General features: G+C 43.3%; 2 protein-coding genes across 4 annotated transcripts in view; one reads left to right on the top strand and one right to left on the bottom strand.

Moving 5' to 3' along the window:
- The first annotated feature begins 3,292 nt into the window (after positions 1 to 3,292).
- On the top strand, positions 3,293 to 10,325 carry krt98 (keratin 98). 2 transcript variants are annotated; one of them, XM_080456500.1, is made up of 8 exons: positions 3,293 to 3,732; positions 6,969 to 7,051; positions 7,415 to 7,571; positions 8,659 to 8,820; positions 8,974 to 9,099; positions 9,540 to 9,760; positions 9,976 to 9,986; positions 10,107 to 10,325. In XM_080456500.1, exons 1-8 carry the CDS (start codon positions 3,376 to 3,378, stop codon positions 10,205 to 10,207), a joined length of 1,218 nt encoding a protein of 405 aa, XP_080312626.1. In that variant the 5' UTR covers positions 3,293 to 3,375; the 3' UTR covers positions 10,208 to 10,325. The 2 variants fall into 2 exon arrangements, with proteins under 2 accessions (XP_080312626.1, XP_080312627.1); XM_080456501.1 differs by lacking the exon at positions 9,976 to 9,986.
- Positions 10,326 to 17,425: 7,100 nt separating this feature from the next.
- The window catches only part of krt15 (keratin 15), a 3,706-nt gene continuing 336 nt past the window's right edge, over positions 17,426 to 20,795 (bottom strand). Inside the window, exons 1-7 of one of the 2 annotated variants that reach the window (XM_080456459.1) lie at positions 20,528 to 20,795; positions 19,911 to 19,993; positions 19,311 to 19,467; positions 18,960 to 19,121; positions 18,619 to 18,744; positions 18,090 to 18,307; positions 17,426 to 17,691 (exon numbers count right to left, since the gene is read on the bottom strand). The exon at positions 20,528 to 20,795 is cut by the window's right edge and continues 336 nt beyond it. In XM_080456459.1, the coding sequence (XP_080312585.1) occupies positions 17,571 to 17,691; positions 18,090 to 18,307; positions 18,619 to 18,744; positions 18,960 to 19,121; positions 19,311 to 19,467; positions 19,911 to 19,993; positions 20,528 to 20,795 (1,135 nt within the window). In that variant the 3' untranslated portion in view covers positions 17,426 to 17,570. The remainder of the gene's footprint in view (positions 17,692 to 18,089; positions 18,308 to 18,618; positions 18,745 to 18,959; positions 19,122 to 19,310; positions 19,468 to 19,910; positions 19,994 to 20,527) is intronic. The other variant, XM_080456460.1, reaches the window with a different exon arrangement.

Here is a 20,795-nt window from a genome sequence, read left to right as displayed (position 1 = left end):
AAATTTGCAGGATTGGTCCGTTTTGAACAAAATGCCTCAAATCATGAACGCGGCTTGCGATTTCCGTGAAATTTCACAAACACATTCCCACTACGCCGAGGAACAAATGGCACTTGACATTTTTCAAATCAGCCTCATGGTGGCGCTATAAAAGGCTGATTTGTGTTTTTAACTATAACTGCATGAAACTTTGCACGCATACTCCCTAGAGGCCAAGGAAACACATCTGCCCTGCATTTTTCACATTTGCCTTTTATAGCGCCACCCACTTATGTCCACTTATGTAAAAACACATTTTTGGATATTAAGCCTTCAGATTTTATCACAAATCGGTACAAATGATCTCTATAGTCATGTGATCAAGATGGAACTGTTTGATTTTTCATATTTCATCTTGATTGGCTAACATTGACATCTAAAGTTTGCAGAAGTGGCCTGTTTTGAACAAAATGCCACAAATCATGAACGCAGCGTCCGATTGAGGTGACACTTTGCACGCACATTCGCACTATGTTGAAGAACAAATGCCACCCTTTAACATTGCCCTATTATAGCGCCACCAGGAGGCCGATTTTTTCAACACTTTTCTTTTTTGTATTACTCCTACAAATGTTGTCCAATCATCATGCAAATCGGTACCCATTATCTCTATAGTCAAGTGATCAAGATGGTTCTGTCCGATTTTTCATATTCCATCCTGATTGGCGAATTCCGAACATTGTTGGCCCACAATAACCTACCTGACCTGGCGGAGACCTGTGCTCCGAGGAGCACTTTTTCTAGTTATTCTTATTTTACCTAACACATACGTGTCGCTTAACCTGTACATTTCAGATGGGATTTACTAACATAATATCAAAACAGCAGAATGTTAAATTAGTGCCTACATTATAATGCAAGGAAATAAAGGCTAGACAATGGCCCCAAAGATTTGAGATACCCCTACCGGACATACTGTAGGATCAAACACAACATTGTTTTTTCACATCTCAAGGTCTTCCATACATGAAATGGATTCTTGTATAAAAATATTTTACTGCAAAAGTGGTGACATTGATATACACATATGTTATACACCCCCAAACTAAAAATAAAGCCTGGCCGTCTGGGGGTTGAGGTATGTAAACTCATGTAGATTCACATCTACATGAGTTATGTTACATTCCAGAAAAAATGAATTTGAACACATACCTACAATAGGCGGAAATGTAAATCTATGTAGAATGTTGTCTTTACTTTGTAGTGGCTCTGGATTGTCATAGCAATACATATGAGGGCTTGTTGGAAAGGTGTGGTATGTGACAAGATGAGAGGGACCTTGCTGTCAAATCAATTAGCTAGCTGGAGCGTGACCTAGCTTAATGTTCCATTGAGCCTTTCCAGTTGCCTACATTGACAATAGCATCCTGACTCTGTTTCACCAGATTGGAACAGAGCCTTAATTGGTATCACTGGTAACAATGTGGTTACTTTTACATTTTAACAGAATGAATGGAGTGTGATGTACAAACATTGGATCAAAATCTTTATATCATGTGGTAAACATTTAGAAAAAAGAAAGAAACAAGATCCATATGTAAAAAGAATCCCACAACAGAATACCTTCAATCAATGCAAACGTTGCTCAACAGAGAGATGATGATGTTCATGAAACCCTGTCTCCATCTACAGATATGCCTACTGTTCTGCTTCTATTTTTCATCTGGCACCTGCTATATTTTGTTGTAGTGGATCTAGTTTCTTTCCTTTTTCTAAATGCTTACCACAGATGATACAAATATTTGGATCCAATGTTTGTACATCATACTCCATTCTGGTAAAATGTAAAAAAAAAAAGAAAAAAAGAATTTGTAATGTTACCAGTGATACCAAATAAGGCTCCAATAAGGTTCCATTCTGGTGAAACAGAGTCAGGATGCTGCTATTGTCATTGTAGGCAACTGGACAGGCTCTGTTACACTAAATGGAACATTAAGCTAGGTCACTCTCCAGCCAGCTAATTAGCTACTTGATTTGACAACAAGGTCCTTCTCATCTTGTCATATTCCAAAATATTTGCAATGATTTATCTGTCAGTTTATGAAGAAACCCATGTAGGCAATAAGATGCAGATAGAAAAGGCGGAGCCAAATACTGTGGTATAACTTATAATCAAATATGTGAAATGATATCAACTCTCATACATTTTAGAGACTACTCAAGTGAATGCTCATATTTTTTCCATCCTTGTGAAGTAAATAAGTTATATTTATCAGTGTGGATACTGTAGATTTCATTAGGACATTCAGTTTTTTCTAGAATGTAGAGGGATATGTCCTGGCTTCAAGTATGGGGGTCAGGCTTTATTTTTAGTTTGGGGGTGCATAACAATATATATCAATTTCACCACTTTTGCGGTAAAATATTTTTTATACAAGAATCCATTTCATATATTATAGATGAGGGAAAACAATGTTGTGTTTGGTCCTACCTCCGGCAGGGGTATCTCAAAAACTAAAGCCCTTTTTGTCTGTTTGTTACTGCCCTGATAAGCCTCCTGCTTGAAACAACTTATGTAGAGTAAAACATGCAAATAATGTAATTTGTAAGAAGACAATTAAGACAATATTAAATTTAAAGGCCACAGTTTGAAGTAAGGCTATGTGGATTTGATGGTTATACCAATAACCTGGGCTATCTTTAGAAATACCTTACCCTTAAACCGAAGTTTCAATGAGGTGAACTGAAATTGTATCTGGCATGTGTCATTTTTGTCACTGGTGTGAACAATTAGTTTAGTGAATGTTTTACAGACCCGCTGCTCTTAGCTGTTTAAGGTGTGAGGGCTGGAGAGCAAGGGGTTCGTATGTACATGTGTGTGTCCGTGTACTTTATGTTGTGCACACATTTCCAGCCAGACACGCTGCCATGCCAAGGAACATTGAATAAAGCCTCCAATTAACACAATGAAGAGGGAGGAGGGGGTATTCTGGGAATGTCCGTTCCTCGAAAACCAGTGAAATGTTGAAGCACAGGTTGCACCTGTAAAAGACCCCCCCCCTGTCCATCTACTGTGCCACACCTCACGTGTGTGTGTGTGTGTGTGTGTGTGTGTGTGTGTGTGTGTGTGTGTGTGTGTGTGTGTGTGTGTGTGTGTGTGTGTGTGTGTGTGTGTGTGTGTGTGTGTGTGTGTGTGTGACAGACAGAGGCCACATTCTTCCACTATCCATCAACAGCACACCACCCTCCGCCCCTCCACCCCAGCCCAACCCACTTTTTTGTGCGTACAAGGTGTATATAACCTGGGTGCCCGAGCATGATGCTCTCCACTGCTGATCTAACAGGCTACCTGCTCTCTCCTACCATCCTTCTAGATCCCACCGAGATCCTCTCACCATGTCTTTCAGCAGCAGATCCTATGGCCAGCGTACCCTCAGTGTGTATGGGGGAGCGGGAGGACGTGGGACCCGCATCTCCTCGGCCCAGGCGCCCTCTAATTTCAGCTCTCAGTCCTCCTACTCCACAGGAGGCTTCAACCTGACCGACGGCCTGGACCTTCACACTGGTGCCAACGAGAAGGCCACCCTGATTAACCTGAATGACCGCCTGGCCACCTACCTGGAGAAGGTGCGCTCCCTGGAGAAGGAGAACGAGAAGCTGGACAAGCAGATCAGAGAGTGGTACCAGAATAAGACTGTCATCAGCCACGACTACTCAGCCTACTTCGTCACCATCGATGACCTGAAGAACAAGGTGTGTGTGTGTGTGTGTGTGTGTGTGTGTGTGTGTGTGTGTGTGTGTGTGTGTGTGTGTGTGTGTGTGCGTGTGCGTGTGCGTGTGTAGTATATGGGTGGGTGGTAATAAACCGGCACAAATTATTTACTTTGTATTTTCAAGGTGCTTAAGTGGAACATTTTTCATTGTTGGAGACCATGTAGTGCTCAGACATCCTACTCCTCAGTAGTTTGACCAGTTTGTTTCTAGAGGAAGTGTGGGAAGAGAAGAGACCAGTTATGCTTCTTTATCCTGTTCCGAATTTCCTTAAGGTACAGGCTGCCAGCCATAACAATCCAAAGGTTATGTTTAAAAAAGATTTCTAGGCCCAAAAGCAAAGGCCCAAAGGGGCACTTTGCACACTTTCTTATTTGTTAAGAGGAAGAGTGTTTCAAGTGTTTGAATCCTGAAACATTTCCTCAGTGAAACTTTAATTCTGCTGCTGCTGCAGTCAGTACTTAATAAATCTATCACCCTGAGCTCATGTGTTCCTGTCTCATAGTTGTCATACAAGGCTAGGCTGCATTCCATCTGTGCATCTATCAACTAGCTGAAAAATCATCCTGTAGATGTAGCTATACCACCATGAGTGGCTGGGACACCCCTATTCCCAGGGACATTTGAACAAACCACTAATTAGGGATTTCGGACTAGGCAAGAGGCGTTTCCCCGCAAAATTCGGTATTCTATGGCACCCCCGTGACCCGCCAAACACCTGAGCTACCCGTTACATTATGCATAGGTGTGGTTTGGGCGTTACAATGATAAAACCAATCACCATGCCAGAAGCCATTGCCTTTAAGAGAAGACTGCGCTAGCCGTCATCCCGATCCAATATATGCTCTAGCCTATCTACCTGTCTGCACTGTTGCCTGGTCTGATTATTATAAGCCACATTGGGCTTGTTTTCCTTCTTTTATTTTATTTTATCCAAATACATTTTTATATTAATTTGTAGCCTATTGTGTTCACAATAAGCTTGTCATATTAGTCAGATCCGGAATAGTATATGAAAGCCATTTAAAATATGTATAGCCTACAGTACTATTGGTACACACAGGCTGCTCCCAAATAATTAATTACATCATGTTGCGACAACGCTCCTACGTGGTACACAGACAAACAGTAGCACATGGGTATAATAAATTGGACCGTTTTAGGAAAGGTATATAGCCTATGTACTCACGTTGGCTGTATTGTTCTATTTCCATCATTCTAATGGATTCCAGGGGTGTGTAAACATCTCTGTAGTAGCTCCATAGTTTCCTCTGAAGTGACGCAGTTAACTTACATCCATATTGTCCCCGTTATCTTTCATCATCCACCTTTGTTCAGTAATCCCGAACAGAGCTAAACTTTAAGTTTACATCAATCAAAGCCTCTCAAACCCAGACACATTGCTGCGATGCGTATGTGCGTCGCCTACCCAAAATAACAGACATCCAAGCTATCAACGGCGCTGCGTCATGTCTGTCGATAGCTTACAGATCTGTTATTTTGGACAGCATGCAATGAGGCGCGCGCGCCACGGAGAAGCCTAACACTAAACCAAAAATATTACATTACGTGGTCAACAACATACTAGACATGTAACTTGCTTGGAGCTTTTAATGCAGTGGTTCTCAACCTGTGGGTCGAGACCACAATGGAGCACCCAACGCCTGGCGAGCTTGTAGATCTGCTATTTTCACAATATTTATCTGTGGAACCGAGTCAAACAAAATGGGGGGGTCCCCAGTTCAAATATGGTTATTTTGGGGGGTCATGAACGTAGCGTTTACGCGGGGAATATAATAATAATATAGGCTAATATATATAATATAGGCTATAATATAATATTCACAGCATGGGTTTAATGAGACAGCAGCCAAAATGTAAATCACACTATGATCCGATCATCTTATAAAAAATGTAAGTGCTTATAGATTTTAGCCCAAACCCAACGGGACCCGACCCGGCCCGTCGGCACCGGCTGAGTCGGGTCTACGTTTTTTTTACATCCAAATAAATTCACATATTAATTAATTTGTAGCGTAGGCTATTGTGTTCACAATAAGCAACTTGTCATATTAGTCAGATCCCCAAGAGTATATGAAAGCCATTTAAAATAGTTATATATTCTTGCACAGCTGATGCCAAATAATTAATCAACAGGGCAGCGCAACGCAATATAGGTCAAATCACTCAGCTGTCTTGTCATGACGCAGCAGCAGAGGGAGCCCCCTTTAAAGTTTAAACCATATGACATCTTCAGACTATTGAGCTTTCTTCATGTCTTTTTCACCTGTTGGATTATTTCTTCAGATGAGACCACACAGGCAGCGGGCCGGGCAGTAGCCTAGAAGGTATAATTGGATGTGATTTCTCCATTGCAAAAATGATTACGGTTATTCTATGAAACATATACCATCATCATTTTTAAAATGGTTATAGGGCAGTGTATATATTTATATAGCCCTATTTGCTCCAAGCTGTTTTTTAAATAAAATATAGACTGTTGGAAGAGTTAACGAATTACCAAGATTTAATGAGAAATAAGGCTTCTTTAGAAAAATGACTGACGGGCTAGGCTGGGTCTAATTTGTCAATTATTAGTCGAGCCGGGCTGAAATATTTAGGGGATATGAAAGCTCTAGTTAGTAGTTTGAAGTGCTCATGTGGCCTTATAGTTAGCTTCTTTTTGTTTTCATAGACCAGCGGACTGCAGTTGCTTATTTCTCGCCAAGGCTGGCAACATGGCTCATGGTCCAACGCACAAAGCCATTGTAGTGTCTGTGTGCACTTGACGGGTGATTTTATAAACCAGCGGGTGCTTTTAGAATCCACTATCCCCCCTCCCCAAGCCGTACCCATGTGTGGGTTGAGAATTTCAATGTGGGGGATATAGCAGCCACCTCCACGCGCAAATAACGGCGTCGGCATAATGGTGACGGGTAGAGCAGGTGCTAGAATAACCTATTGGGGCGGCGCAGGTCCATTATCCCGATTTAACGGGGAATTTTTCGCCACAGAATGGGGCGGCTTGTACCACTGACTGGAGTGGAGGGGGGAAATCAATGACATTTTGTCAACCCTGCTTTTTAGCCTCTCCTATTCTAACACCATAGAGGAGACACAGAAAGGACAGGATACTTGTGGTACATACAATCAGAGGTCTTATATTCTTGACCAATGACTGAAACATTCTTCATCCTTTGCCTTTCTTCTCTCCTCAGATCCATGTGGCCTCTAGGAGCAATGCCAAAACCATCCTGGACATTGACAACGCCAAGCTGGCTGCTGATGACTTCAAGATGAAGTGAGTGACGTGGCACGTGTCGTGGGTGTATATTGTATGGGTTTGTTAGAGGCGTGTGTGTGTACTTGCAAACACATGCACGTGTGTTACAAAGTGTATTGTCACTCATATGCGAGTAAAGATATAGAGGCCCATTGGTGTCTACAGTATAAGCGAGTGCCTCTTTAACCCAATGTGCCACTTGTGTGGAACTTCACATCTGCATCGGTGTGAAATCATACGTAGCTGTCAGCTTCTAATCTTAACAACGAACCACAACCTTTGACACTTCACCTTTGCCCTCTCAACCCTTCTGGAAGTGTCATGAAAAAGCCAATGAATCGTGTCACGTCTCTGATGAGTGGTGTTCCCCGTGTTCTCCAGGTATGAGAATGAGATGGCCATGAGGATGGCTGTGGAGGCAGACATCAATGGGCTGAGGAAGGTGCTGGATGACATGAACCTGGCCCGTATGGACCTGGAGAACCAGTATGAAGGCCTGAAAGACGAGCTTATTATGCTCAAGAGGAACCATCAAGAGGTAAAGCACAAGTTTTTTATTCAAGTCTCTTCATTCAACATTCACCAGCCAAGAGTTAGAAATGCCCCCTCACCTCTGCTGACAACTCCTACATACAGACCCCCAGAACCACACCCATGTTTTCTATGGGGCATGGTGAAAGTATGTGTATTGTGTCTACAACATAATGGTGTAGGATTAGTATTTGATTCATAGCTCCATGGTAAACGCCATCCATCTTCCTAAAACCTAGCAGAGCAGGTATTCATTGGATGACAGCTATGTCCCCATTTGTCAGGCTTTACTGAAGTGCTTTCTTTGTGTGGGTGCTTACCTTTTACTCATAGACACACCTATGTCTTAGATCAGACTCAGTGTAATTGCAGCAACATTGATCACCAGATTGTTTTTTATTGATACAGGATGTCACAATTTGTCAATATGTAGAGGTGTGGCCTGTTCACACGAGAATGGCTAACCTTTTACAGGAAAACACATGTACACTATATGGATGTTATCATTTTTACATTTTAGGCATTTGGCCAGACACTTTTTTCCACCAGTACAAAAAAACGGTACACAGCAAAATGAATTACTTTGTATGGAGCACAATGGGCAGAGCAATAATGGCCTTCAGATCAGGATGTCAGGATTTGTCATAGTGTAATATTACAGCCTCTTTATGTGAGATAACCTCTGGCTGACCTCTGCTCATGTCACCCTGGGGATTAATTTAATGGAAAATATTTTATATCAAAAACAACATTGTCTCTCTTCCCTCTTCCTCCCCTCCATACTTCCACATATTATTCTTTTTTCCCCATTAGGTCATAGCTGCCCTTGGGTGCCACACGCATGCACACATGCACATGCACACACACACACACACACACACGCGCGCGCACACGCACGCGCACACACACACACACACACACACACACACACACACACACACACACACACACACACACACACACACACACACACACACACACACACACACACACACTCTCCACCTGTACCAGCAACTTGCATTGAGTGTTTTTTGCAGTGGTAATTTCAATAAGCAACAATTTAAACCAGGGTTTTTGCCTTTTGCCCCTTGCAGGAGCTGATCATGATGAGGAGTCAGATGCAAGGCCAGGTGAATGTGGAGGTGGACGCCTGTCCCTCTATGGACCTGAACCAGACCATGTCTGAGATTAGAGAGCACTACGAAGGAGCCATCGCCAAGAACCGCAGGGAACTGGAGTCCTGGTATCAGACCAAGGTATGTTAAGTATATTTTGTCCCATTCCCAAAACATCTTTCTTTAGATTATTTTTGTAAATGTTGAAATATATTTGTTTACTTAACTCTGTGATGCAACTCTTGGACGGATTCAATTTGATATATTGTGGGTGTTCTTTTCTTGCATTTTCAGATTACAGCAGTGGAGAAGGACGTGACCATCTGCTCTACCACTCTGGTTGAGACTCGCTCAGAGATGAAGGAGTTGAAGAGCACCCTCCAGAGGCTCCAGATTGAACTGCAGTCACACCTAAGCATGGTATGTCCATAAAGAGAAAAACATTATACTCTACCTACTGCAACTAGCCTACTGCTTGTAATATCACTAACCATTACTGGTATCAGTATTCAGTAATATTTATCCATTACAATGTGTAGGTCATAATGTATTCATTTTATTTACTTTATACCACTACTACTAACTTCTACTACTAAACCATTAGGCTATTAGATAATAATAGTAAAGACTAATTGTGGCTTAGTTCAGTTTGTGAACTAATAGTCACATTGTGATTTGATAATAATCGATTGATCGATTGATCGATTGATCGATTGATCGATTGATCGATTGATCGATTGATCGATTGAACGATTGATCGATTGATAGTTTTAGTTGACTTTCATTAAGTTGCACAGTGCTTAACAAAAGGTGAACCATCACAACACACTCACCCTCCATCATCCACCCTCCACCAACAGAAAGGATCACTGGAAGAGACGCTGATGGAGACACAGGAACGCTACGCAAACCAACTGGCAGGGCTCCAGGCCATGGTGACCAGCCTGGAGACGCAGCTGTCCCAGCTCCACGGCAACATCTCCAACAACAAACGGGACTACGACCAGCTGCTGGACCTCAAGACACGGCTGGAGAGGGAGATTGCAGAGTACAGGAGGCTGCTGGATGGAGAAGATGAAAGGTGAGGAGAGAGATAGAAAGAGAAAGTGAGAGAGAGAAAGCGAGAGAGAGACAGAGAGAGAGATGTGAAAGAAAAAGAACAATGAGTTGATGGAGTTGATGGAGAGTGAGGGAGTAGAACTCAGTGAGTGCTGATTATCTTGTTAAAATTTGAAAGTGAAATTAAAAACAAATAAATACTAACTTCATTTTTTGCTTCTTCTCCCTCATCAACAGCACAAAGCAAGGTAAGCCACATCTTTCCCTCTGAATATTCCCCAAGAACGTTCTAACATATACATTAGTCATATTTATATTTATATTTCTGAGATGCTCATTTGTTGTTGTTTTTCTGTTTTGTTTTGTAGTGGTTACCAAGACGATCACCGTGGTACAGACTGTTATTGATGGAAGGGTGGTGGAGAGCAGCCAGACAGTGGACGTGGATGTGGATGAGGTCTCAGACTAAATCCAGAGCAGCCAGACAGTGGACGTGGATGTGGATGAGGTCTCAGACTAAATCGATGACATCTCAGACTAAATTGATGACATCATCAATAATCAATAAAGTTCATTCACTTAAATCAGACCTGTGTGATGTTAACTCCTTTATGAGCCTGCATATAATGGACTGACAGGCAGTGGTGGAAAAAAATATACCTGAAAGCCACACTTGAGTAACAGATAGCTCACAGACACGTTAGATTACCACTTGAGTAAAAATCTGAAATAAAATTAACTGCTGTTAAAAAGTCTGGCAATTTTTTGCCAGCCTTTTCTCTTGCTCTTTCTCCAAGTGTATTCTGTATGGCACCATCTTACAGATGAAAGTGTTCAATAATAGTGTTCAAATTAACAGCTAGAAAAGTGCGCACATCCCTGCCAGGCCTGGTTGCCTACCCAGGGTCAGTCATGAGGTGCAGCAGTTGAAGTATGCTCTATAGCAGTGGTTCCCGAAGAGATCCAAAAGAGACATTTTCCCCGGGACCCAAACCAGTGAAAATAGTGATGTGCAAGCTCACAGACATGACGTGCTGAAAAAAAGGAATATTAAAAAACTGATATTTACTTGCGACCCGTAAAAATGGGTCCGCAACCCATAAATGGGTCTTGACCCATTGTTTCGGAAACAGTGCTCAACATGCAATTCCATTTAGGGTATGATTGGACGCTGCTTTCATGCTATAAGGTGTTTTTTGGAAGAAAAAGGTTCTGCCCACAAATTTGTGAAGGCAACTATGGGCAAATGGTATGGAGTATCTAACTCTGGTTGACTTACATTGTCACATTTGGTGTGTGTGTGTGTTTGGGGGGGGGGTTGCAAACAGTGACATTTGCATAATTTCTGGTGCCCCCTATGGGTGGAGTTGAAATTGGCTCTGCATTGTGTAGAGGCCCCTCAATGTGTGATTGTCTCCGCCAGGCCGTCCGTCCGTTGGCAGCGAAACTGTGCACACACACTCCCTGGATGCCAGAGCAGAACTTCTGCCCCAAATTTTTCAGATCGGCCTGTTATAGCGCCACCAGGAGGTAGATTTTTGCTAAAAAAAAATTGATATTGCTCCTACAGATTTTGTCCAAACATCACGCAAATCGGTACACAGCATCTCTATAGTAATTAAACCAAACTGGTCTAAACTTGAAAACCCTTGAAAAACCACAAACTTTGGAAGCCAGTTGTAGCCGGGTGGAAGCTGTTCATGAACCTGGTGGTGTTGCCCTTGATACTGCGGTAGGCATCCTTGCCTGGCCGCAGTTGTTGTAGGGGTTTGAACAGTTTGTGGATGTGGTGGTGCTTGTCCTTGATGATGCGCTGGGCTTTGACTGCACCGCCTCTTGTACAGTTCCTGGAGCATGGGAAGCTCGCCTCCCATTATGCACTCTGCCGACCGCACGCACCACTCGCTGTAGGTTTTTCTTTTCTCGGGCAGTACAGTTTCCAAACCAGATAGAACGCCTTCAACTGAGCAGTTTTAGTACAGCCTGAGGATGCAGGGTCCTACTCCGAACTTCTTCAGGCGGCAAAGCCAGTACAGTCACTGCTGAGCCTTTCTCCTCACGTAGCTTCTCCTCGATGTGTACACCGAGGAACTTGACCTCACTGACCCTTTCCACTGCAGCTCCAGCTCCATGAGGGGCGGCCATAGCTGAGTGGTTAGTGAGCCTGCCTAGGGAGCCAGAGGCCCTGGCTGCCCCAGGTACGATTCCAGGCCAGGCCAGCAAATGTGTCGATGAAATTAAATTTGTCCCTGAGCAAGACTCTTAACCCCAAATTGCTCACAGGCCCTCATTGGAAACAAGACCGCAAGGACTTTCATGAACGGACCTGTTAAAGGAATTATCCTTATCCATCGATGATCTCTCATGATCTCTCTGCGGCCTCCTGAAGTCCACGATCAGCTCCTTGGTCTTGTCATTGAGGGCAAGGTTGTTTTCCCAGCACCAGAGTGCCAGTGAGTTCTTCTCATCTCTATAGGTAGACTTGTCATTGTTGACAATCCGACACTGTTGTGTCGTCTGCATACTTGATGGTGTTGGAGTCTTGTGTGGCTGTGCAGTCAATCATGCGTGTAGGGAGCAGATGAGAGGGCTTAGCATGCATCCCTGGGGTGCTCCAGTGTTGAGGGTCAGATGTGATGAGAATGGTGGCTCGCAGCGTTCATGTTCCGAAGTCCTGGGTTCAAATCCTGCCAAAGGTGGCCGAGTCTTTACTGCCAAGCATGTTTTGAAGACTAGCATCCTTAATAACACTTAGCACAAGGAAAAGTGTGATGAAACAAGAAGCATGGCATTGGTGGCTCACACTGTGTTAAATCAAATCAAATCAAATCAAACTTTATTTATATAGCACGCAACAGAGCAAGTTCACAAAACATTTCAGAGCAACAAAGACACTTTAAAAGACAACATAAAAGAGTGGAGGAGAATATGTATAAATAGTCATTACAAATAGGCTAAATACGTACATAGACATAATTATGAATAGGCAAGGAGAAACATGATTTAGGAAAGATAAAAGCAAAAGATGTAATTAAATGCTATTAAAAGCGAGGGAAAAAAGATGGGTTTTGAGTTTTGCCTTAAAAACCCTGATCAATTGGGGGGATCGGATGTGGAGGGGCAGGCTGTTCCAGAGTCGCGGGGCTGTGGCCGTGAAAGAGCGGTCACCCCTGGTCTTTTTGAATTTTCGGGTTGGAACCTCCAGCAAAAATTTGTCGGCAGACCTCAATTCCCTAGCTGGGACATAGGGTTTCACAAGTGCGGAGAGGTAGGATGGAGCCAGACCGTTTAATGATTTGTATATGAATAAATACACCTTAAAATCAATTCTAAAATTTACGGGGAGCCAGTGTAGAGAGGCAAGGACAGGGGTAATGTGCTCGCGTCTTCTTGTACCTGTGAGAAGGCGGGCAGCAGCATTTTGTACGAGTTGAAGGCGTCTGAGTGATGTATGGTCTATGCCGGTATATAGAGAGTTGCAGTAATCTAGTCTTGATGAAATGAAGGCATGGATAGCCATCTCCAGTTGGTGGCGAGGGAGATAAGGCTTAATCTTGGCCAGAAGCCTTAACTGAAAAAAGCTAGTTTTAACCACAGAGCTGATATATTGAGTAAATTTGAATGCACTATCAAGGGTTACACCAAGGTTTTTGGCAGATGGGCGGATATAAGGGATATTGCAGGGTGGGATAGTCTCATGGCCAAATAGTATGATTTCAGTTTTATTTTCGTTAAGAGTGAGAAAGTTATTGTTCATCCACATTTTGATGTCATGTAGACATATAGTAGCCTCGGAAACCCAGGCTTTTTTTTAGTGACTGGAAAAAGTTAAGAAGCTCGCTACATGTTCCCAAGGTCGTGGGTTCAAATCCAGAAGTGACTGCTTCATCAGCGGGGTGAGGGGCATTTTGGCACAGATTTATCGCTATTTCAGCAGCCCCCGGACAATATTTTATTTTGTCACCATGGCATTTAGCTCTCCCGGGATAGAATGGGGGGACCTTCCATTTCCAAGGTGGCCTCTGTCTCCTGAGCCACTGCAGTATGTTTGTGGTGAAGATGATGATGATGATGATGATTAATGGTTAAATAGGTAAATGAAATAAGTTGAATTCTTCCTCTTTTCTATGTAGATAAAGGTGTATATGTATTTACTTATTATATTTTACATACCGTATGTGCTGTTATCATTGTCATTTTATCATATATCATGCAACACAACAAGCAGAGTTGCCAAAATAATATACAATTTTACAATTTCAACTGAACACTTCCGGTCTTTGTGAAAAGGGACACTCAAATCTCATCACAGTGTGGGTTTGATCACTCTGGGTTTGATTGCTAATACCTGAACAGTCAAGCCACGCCCCCTCATTATGAAGAAATATAGAAATAGGTGAGGAAATACATAAATAAATAAATAAATAGGGAAATAAATACATTTGGAAATAAACAAACACATAAATACATGTATTTTTTTTCCTTTCATTTATTTTGAAATACTAGACCATACCCGTGGGAGGATATGCGCACATGATCTGGCAACCCGGGAGCCAGCGAACACAGAAACGCTAATAAACAGCTGAGATGTTGTGTAATCGGAAAACGGGCTTCGCTGTTAGGTGCACATGGTAATGGTCAATGGCTGTGAGCAAATTCAGATCAATTTCTCCAGCCACTGAGGAGAAACGGGCAGAACCAATTTTGGCCTCACCACTACACCACGGCGCACCACGCACCACTACAGAGGTTTCGTTTTCGTTGGGTTCGTTTTTTTCGCGGTTCTGGGCGGATTGGGTCCGTTAAAAAAAAAAAAAAAAAGGTTTTTTTTTTTTTCTCTTGGCGGGTAGGTGGGGCCCCACGCAGCCTGCGTAGTGTGCGTGTAGGGAGAAGCGGCCCTGCTGAGTTATGTACCGATAGGCACAGAATCGTAAATAATATTGGTGGGGACTGCGTTACACAAACGCAGCACACTCCCAAAGCTGGCGCCGCCGGCAGCTCCGCGGAGCTGTAAGGCATACATTATTATTTCATTTAGAAAAGAAGGTTTACAAAAAAACTTCTTTACAAAAAAGTATGCAACTGGGGGAGCATGCTTACAATATTTACTCTTAAATATACTCAGGACCTCACCGTCACCTTGTACCTTCAGGACCTCACCACCGTCACCTTGTACTCTACTACCCTCTAGGGGTTACACAGATAATTCGACCCGGTAAATTTGGGTCGAGCTGACTCAAATTCGCGGCTGGGCGAATTGTCCTGGGTCGAAATCTCTGGTGACCGTAATAGCCATGGATACACGACGGTCGACTGTCACGACCGTCATGGATGAACTTCAACCTGGCGTTTGCACTTTCTCCATTTATGGCCCGTACATCTACATAAACGTTCATATTTCAAATATATATGCTTATCCCATGGCCACGGATGTTACATGTATATACGGGCTCTCAGAAGTACCTGTATCATCCGTATTGTTCAATAAAAAGCATTTTAATCTGATCAGTGGCCATTTTCTCCATATGCTTTCAATGCAGTGACCCTATTGGTTAGTAGGTGTATTGCACTCGAATACATTATGAGAAAATGGCCACTGATCGGATTAAAATGCTTTTCATTGAACAATACAGAATATACGGGTACTTTTGAGAGTCCCGTGCATAATTGTAACATCCGTGGCCATGGGGTAAGCACTTTATATTTAAAATCTGAATGTTTATCTAGATGTACGGACCGTAAATGGAGAAAGTGCAAACACCAGGTTGAAGGTGATCCTTGACTGTAACAGGAGTTTTAGTGTACCGCAGGGACTGCAGTAGCAGTTAATAAATAGACGAAGAAATGAATTAATATACTTTAACGTGCGGAATCCGAAACAGGCAGCACTGTGATTCTGAATTTTGTTACGATTACGGTGATTAGTAGCCTATTATTGACACCACCTGGGCGAGTGAGTCGTGTAACTTTCCCGACGTTAAGCTGTGTATGTGTTCAACAACACAGCCATGAAGCCTTGCAGTTTAAGTGCAGATTTCAGCTTGGGAAAAGCAGCCTCCAACGGGTTTGGGTAAGTGGCTCATAGTCACCATATACGTTATCGTGGTATTCCTATTCTTGCCATTATGTTGCAAATGATTGTGTGTGTGTGGGCGATATAACATTGACAGCTATGGCAGGTGACGAAAGCTTGCCAGACCTATGCCAGGCTAACAACGGTTGCTAAGCTGGCATTGGACAATCGCTCTTGGGGTGGGGTTTAGCGAAGGGTCCATTCGGTACACCTTATCTCTGTAGTCATGTGATCAAGAGTAAGACGTATCTGTTTTGCATAAAATGCCACAAATCATGAAAGCAGCTCCCGATTGCTGTGAAACTTTGCACATTCCACAGTAGGCAACATTTTTCACAACAGCCTCATGGTGGCGCTACAACAGCGTCACTGGATTCCTTGAATTCTCACTCTCCATATACTGTAGGCCCCGGACACATGTGCCAGATTGGCATTTTGCGTTTTCTTCAAAACACACTTTTTTCTCCTACTCCTACAGACTTTGTCCAAAACTCACACAAACTGGTACACATTATCTCCGGGGTCATGAGATCAAGATGTATAAGTTAGATTCTTCAGATATTCCAAGTGGCTATGACTGCCTTCCAAAGTTTGTGGGCCCTGGGTAAGCAACCCGGCCTGGTGGAGACCTGTGCTCCGAGAAGCACACTTTTCTAGTTTCACTCGTACATTTACGCTGTCTTCTTCAGTTTTGCAGATGTACCATTGAGTTTAGTCACTTCAGTACTTTACCTGTTTAGATTTTACTAGCTGGTCTAGAAATATCTGAGGTGTTCATGACATGGACAGGTGACTCCTCTGTCTAAATTATATATGCTACTATATATGAGTAAAATAATAATGTGGCTAGCACATTTGATTTATGTTAACCCAGGGCTGTTACTGTATGAAACAAATTACTGCAAATGAGCGTGAGAGAATAATTCAGTGAAACAAATCAACCATGACACCTTTGGCTCCATAAAACTCCCCTGTTGGACTGATGCCATTATGTTGCAACCTTAACCTTCATCTGGTTATGTGAGATTGAGATTCATGTCATTCTCCTCCTTCTCCGCCTCCTCCACCTTCCTGCACTGGTTTCTAACAGTAGGCCTATTGTGAGAGCATAGCTAATATGATCATTGTCACCCAACATGCCAGGCTACACTGCTGGACTAATGTAAAAAATAAAGTCAGTGGGTATAAAGTAAACCTAGAGCATCACTGACTCAGTCAGGAAAGAACCTGAGTCTAAATTAGCCTGGAATCCAGACTGATTCGCTCCGTATCAGTCTGGATCCCAGGCTAAGAATAAATAACCCCCTGCGGTTCTTATAGCTCATGTGACTTATATCTCCCCGCCCCCGCCCGTCCACCATTATTTACTGCATACTTTTCTGATTACAGTAACTTGAAACAGATCATATCTTGAACTTTATACTTCATTGGCATCAGAAACCTTCTGTGTGTGTGTATGTGTGTGTGTGTGTGTGTGTGTGTGTGTGTGTGTGTGTGTGTGTGTGTGTGTGTGTGTGTGTGTGTGTGTGTGTGTGTGTGTGTGTGTGTGTGTGTGTCACTGTGGTATGCGATGTGAGTCATCATCGACAAAGACAAAGATGGGGACAAGATGGGTGATGTCATAAAAACTGAGAGCCTCTTTATTGCTTTCATATGGGTTTTCACAGTGTGGAATGCAGATGTCATTGCACTTCTTCTCCTCGTCTCTCTGGGGGGGGGGGTGTCACCCCGTTATGCTCCCCGTGCCGTGTGCCACAGCTCAGTCTGTAGAGGTGGTGGTGGTGGAAGAGGACAATACCTTGCCGTCCTCCACTTCCTGTGTGACGATGACCACCTTTGAGGTTCTGGTGGTGGAGCTGGAGCTGGAACTGGAGACACTGCTGTGAAATAGGGGGTGGGGGGGGGGGGATACTGTCAGATTTGTACGCAACCTATGACAGGGTGATTCAACTCAAAGAATGTCATAAAGTTGTCAAAACACTGCTTTTTAATCTCTGTCAGAACTGAGATGTTGGGACATTCTGAATAGGTTTGTGTTTAGAGTTTCAGGTCTCAGACTTTACAGTTAAGCCTGGTTTATGCTTCATCGGATGACAGTGTCACTCGTCTAAAATCACTCTGCATGCCACACTGTCTTTCGTGTCATTTTAACACTCCTTTCCCTCCATCCCTTCCTATCCCACCTTCCATTCATCACCCATCTCTCTTGATTCTTTCTTCCTTTCCTCCTCCCTTTCTCCCTTTGCCCTTACATCCCTCTCCACCACTCCTTCCTTACCTGGCCTCTCCATCCATCAGTCTCCTGTACTCTCCGATCTCCATCTCCAGCCTGGTCTTGAGGTCCAGCAGCTCTCTGTACTCTTGTCCCTGGCGATCCATGTCGTTGCGGATGTGCCCTAACTGTTCCTCCATGCTGTTCACCTGATTCTGGAGCCCTTGGAGCTGCATGGAGTAGCGGCCTTCAGTTTCTGCCAGTGTGCCCTCCATGGACGCTTTCTGGTGGTGCAGAGTAAAACAGGAAGAGAGCTAAGAGATACGAGAGAGCTAAGACAAATCACTTTTCGACATTGTTTCACTTCCTTGTATTAGTGCTAGTGCCTACAGCTATCCCATTGTCAGTCTCACTCTCAACAAAGAAAGCACTACTGTAACTGTACCAGATTAGTAAGTAAAAAGCTTTGATTTGCAAATTAATTCTATTGCTAAGGTTATCTTTATGATATTCAAAGTGAATCTAACAAAGTGGAGTATTACGAGTACTCTTATAGTAAAAACCTTGTCCAAAAAATGAATTGTCTGGGTCTAACCATGCTGAGCTGTGACTGCAGTTCAATCTCCAGGCCTTGTAGTGTGCGACGGATTTCAGTCACTTCTGACTTGGAGGTCTGGAGGACCTCGGTGTGGACAGCCACCTCCTTATTGATATTTTCTACCTGTGGAGAAAACATGAGTGAATTCAGTATAACCAGACCATGGCGAAAATCTTGAGAAAATATGACTTTCTTATGGTTACATCTCCTCAAGGCCTAACAGCATAACTGCAGGGCTCCTCCACCCACTCTGGATTATGCACGATGCAAATCTATGGCTATTCCCTCGACCATCCTCATAATGGGATTTTTCCCCAGCTTCCGACACCAGTTCTTACCTTGGCCTGGTGCCATTGCTCCAGCTTTTTCTGGTTCTTGGCGGCCTCAGACTCATACTGTTCTCTGATCTCAGCCATGACCAGGGACAGATCCTGTTGTGGAGAGGCGTCCACCTCAACGTTGATCTGACCACTCATCTGAGTTCTCAGAGCTGCCAGCTCCTATATTGGAAAACAGGACAGTGCTTGGTGAGTGATGGGTTGTCTATAACATACAGTTGTGGACATTTCAAGCTCACTAAAGAGAATAGAAGTGAAAGACTTCTATTCCCATGACATTCTTTGACACTGCAATGAAACAACCATTGAGACCCAACCACTTTGGTTTGGGTTCCTGTTATCTGCACCCACCTCCTCGTGGTTTTTCTTGAGGAAGATGAGCTCCTCCCTCAGGCCCTCGATCTGCATCTCCAGGTCTGACCGGGCGAGGGTCAGCTCGTCCAGCAGCCTCTTCAGCCCAGCAATGTCTGACTCCACTGACTGACGCATGGCCAGCTCATTCTCATACCTGGTATAAGAGAAAGAAGTCAAAGGGAGCTATAAGCAATCAGAGCAAACCTCCAACACACCAAGGCCTGCTCAACCCTCCAGGAAGATGTAACCCATTAAAAGCATCCGTCATTAATCACTTTAACCATTATTTTATACTTTGGCTATTCAAAAATAGCAGATATACTGATCTGCTACAGATTCATAGATCTGTTATATTTGAAAAATCATGAAAATGTTTTTTTAATATTTATATATTTTTAAGCGTACAGTGACACTGTACTTGAACATTATTCTTGTAAATTTCTGTATCTACAAGTACTCCGTACAGATACTGTGTTTAAAGGTCTATGCGTTGGATGTTGTGAAGTGAATTGATCTACAGGTCAGGACTACTATGGCATGGAAAAAAATCCCAAGTTTGGGGAATTTGCCACCACTCTCCTGTGGTGGGATGCTTACTTGGTTCTGAAGTCATCTGAAGCCAGTTTTGCATTGTCGATGGCCAGATAGATGCCTGCGTTGCCGGTGGTGACATCCTGAATCTGATGAAGAAATGGAAAATGAAAGATGCGGGTGAGAAAGCAGGCACAACCTTTCCCTAATGACACATACTAAATTATATATAATTGCTTCACACTGCAAAGTGACAGTCATTACTGACCACAGTGTCAGCTGTACTTCACACTCCTATAGCACCTTTCACAATCACTCACACGTTGCCTAGAGTGCAATGCAACATGATTTACATTGCATTATGCATAACGCACACTCTTAGGACCAAACCGGTGCAGTGACTTGTTTTATGCATATATCTAAAAGAGCTACAGCGTGTCATCACATGAAAAGGTCACATATAATGTATAAAATATGCAGTGCACAATGGATTATTCACATTTTGCATTAATGAATGCAGGATAGATTGATAGAAAGCACTGCATGCTTTGAAGTAATCATTGACACATGATAAAATGGTCAAATTGCATTCTACCATAGAATATTTGCCAAGACATTGCAAAGCAAAAATGATACCTTATCACACCCAGTTCAGTTATGATGTAGATCGTGTGACGTCATACCTTTCCGTGCAAGTCTGCGATAGTTACTTCGAAGGCTGAGTTGTCGCGGGCATGGGGGGAGGTCTTACTCTCCAGGAACTGCCTGATCTTCAGCTCCAACTCTGTGTTGGCCTTCTCCAGGGTGCGCACCTTGTCCAGGTACGTCTCCAGGCGGACGTTGAGGTTCTGCATGGTGGCCTTCTCGTTGGTCCCAGTGTGCATGTCCATACCACCATCAGCCGTACCGTAGCCACCAAAGCCGCCACCTCCACCTCCACCTCCACCCATG

This window comes from Gymnoscopelus braueri (assembly GCF_963280865.1).
Source record: "Gymnoscopelus braueri genome assembly, chromosome: 2".
In the NCBI taxonomy this organism is placed as follows: Eukaryota; Metazoa; Chordata; class Actinopteri; order Myctophiformes; family Myctophidae; genus Gymnoscopelus; species Gymnoscopelus braueri.
Note: the sequence above shows the minus strand (reverse complement) of the source record. Positions and strands in the feature narration are given on the sequence as shown.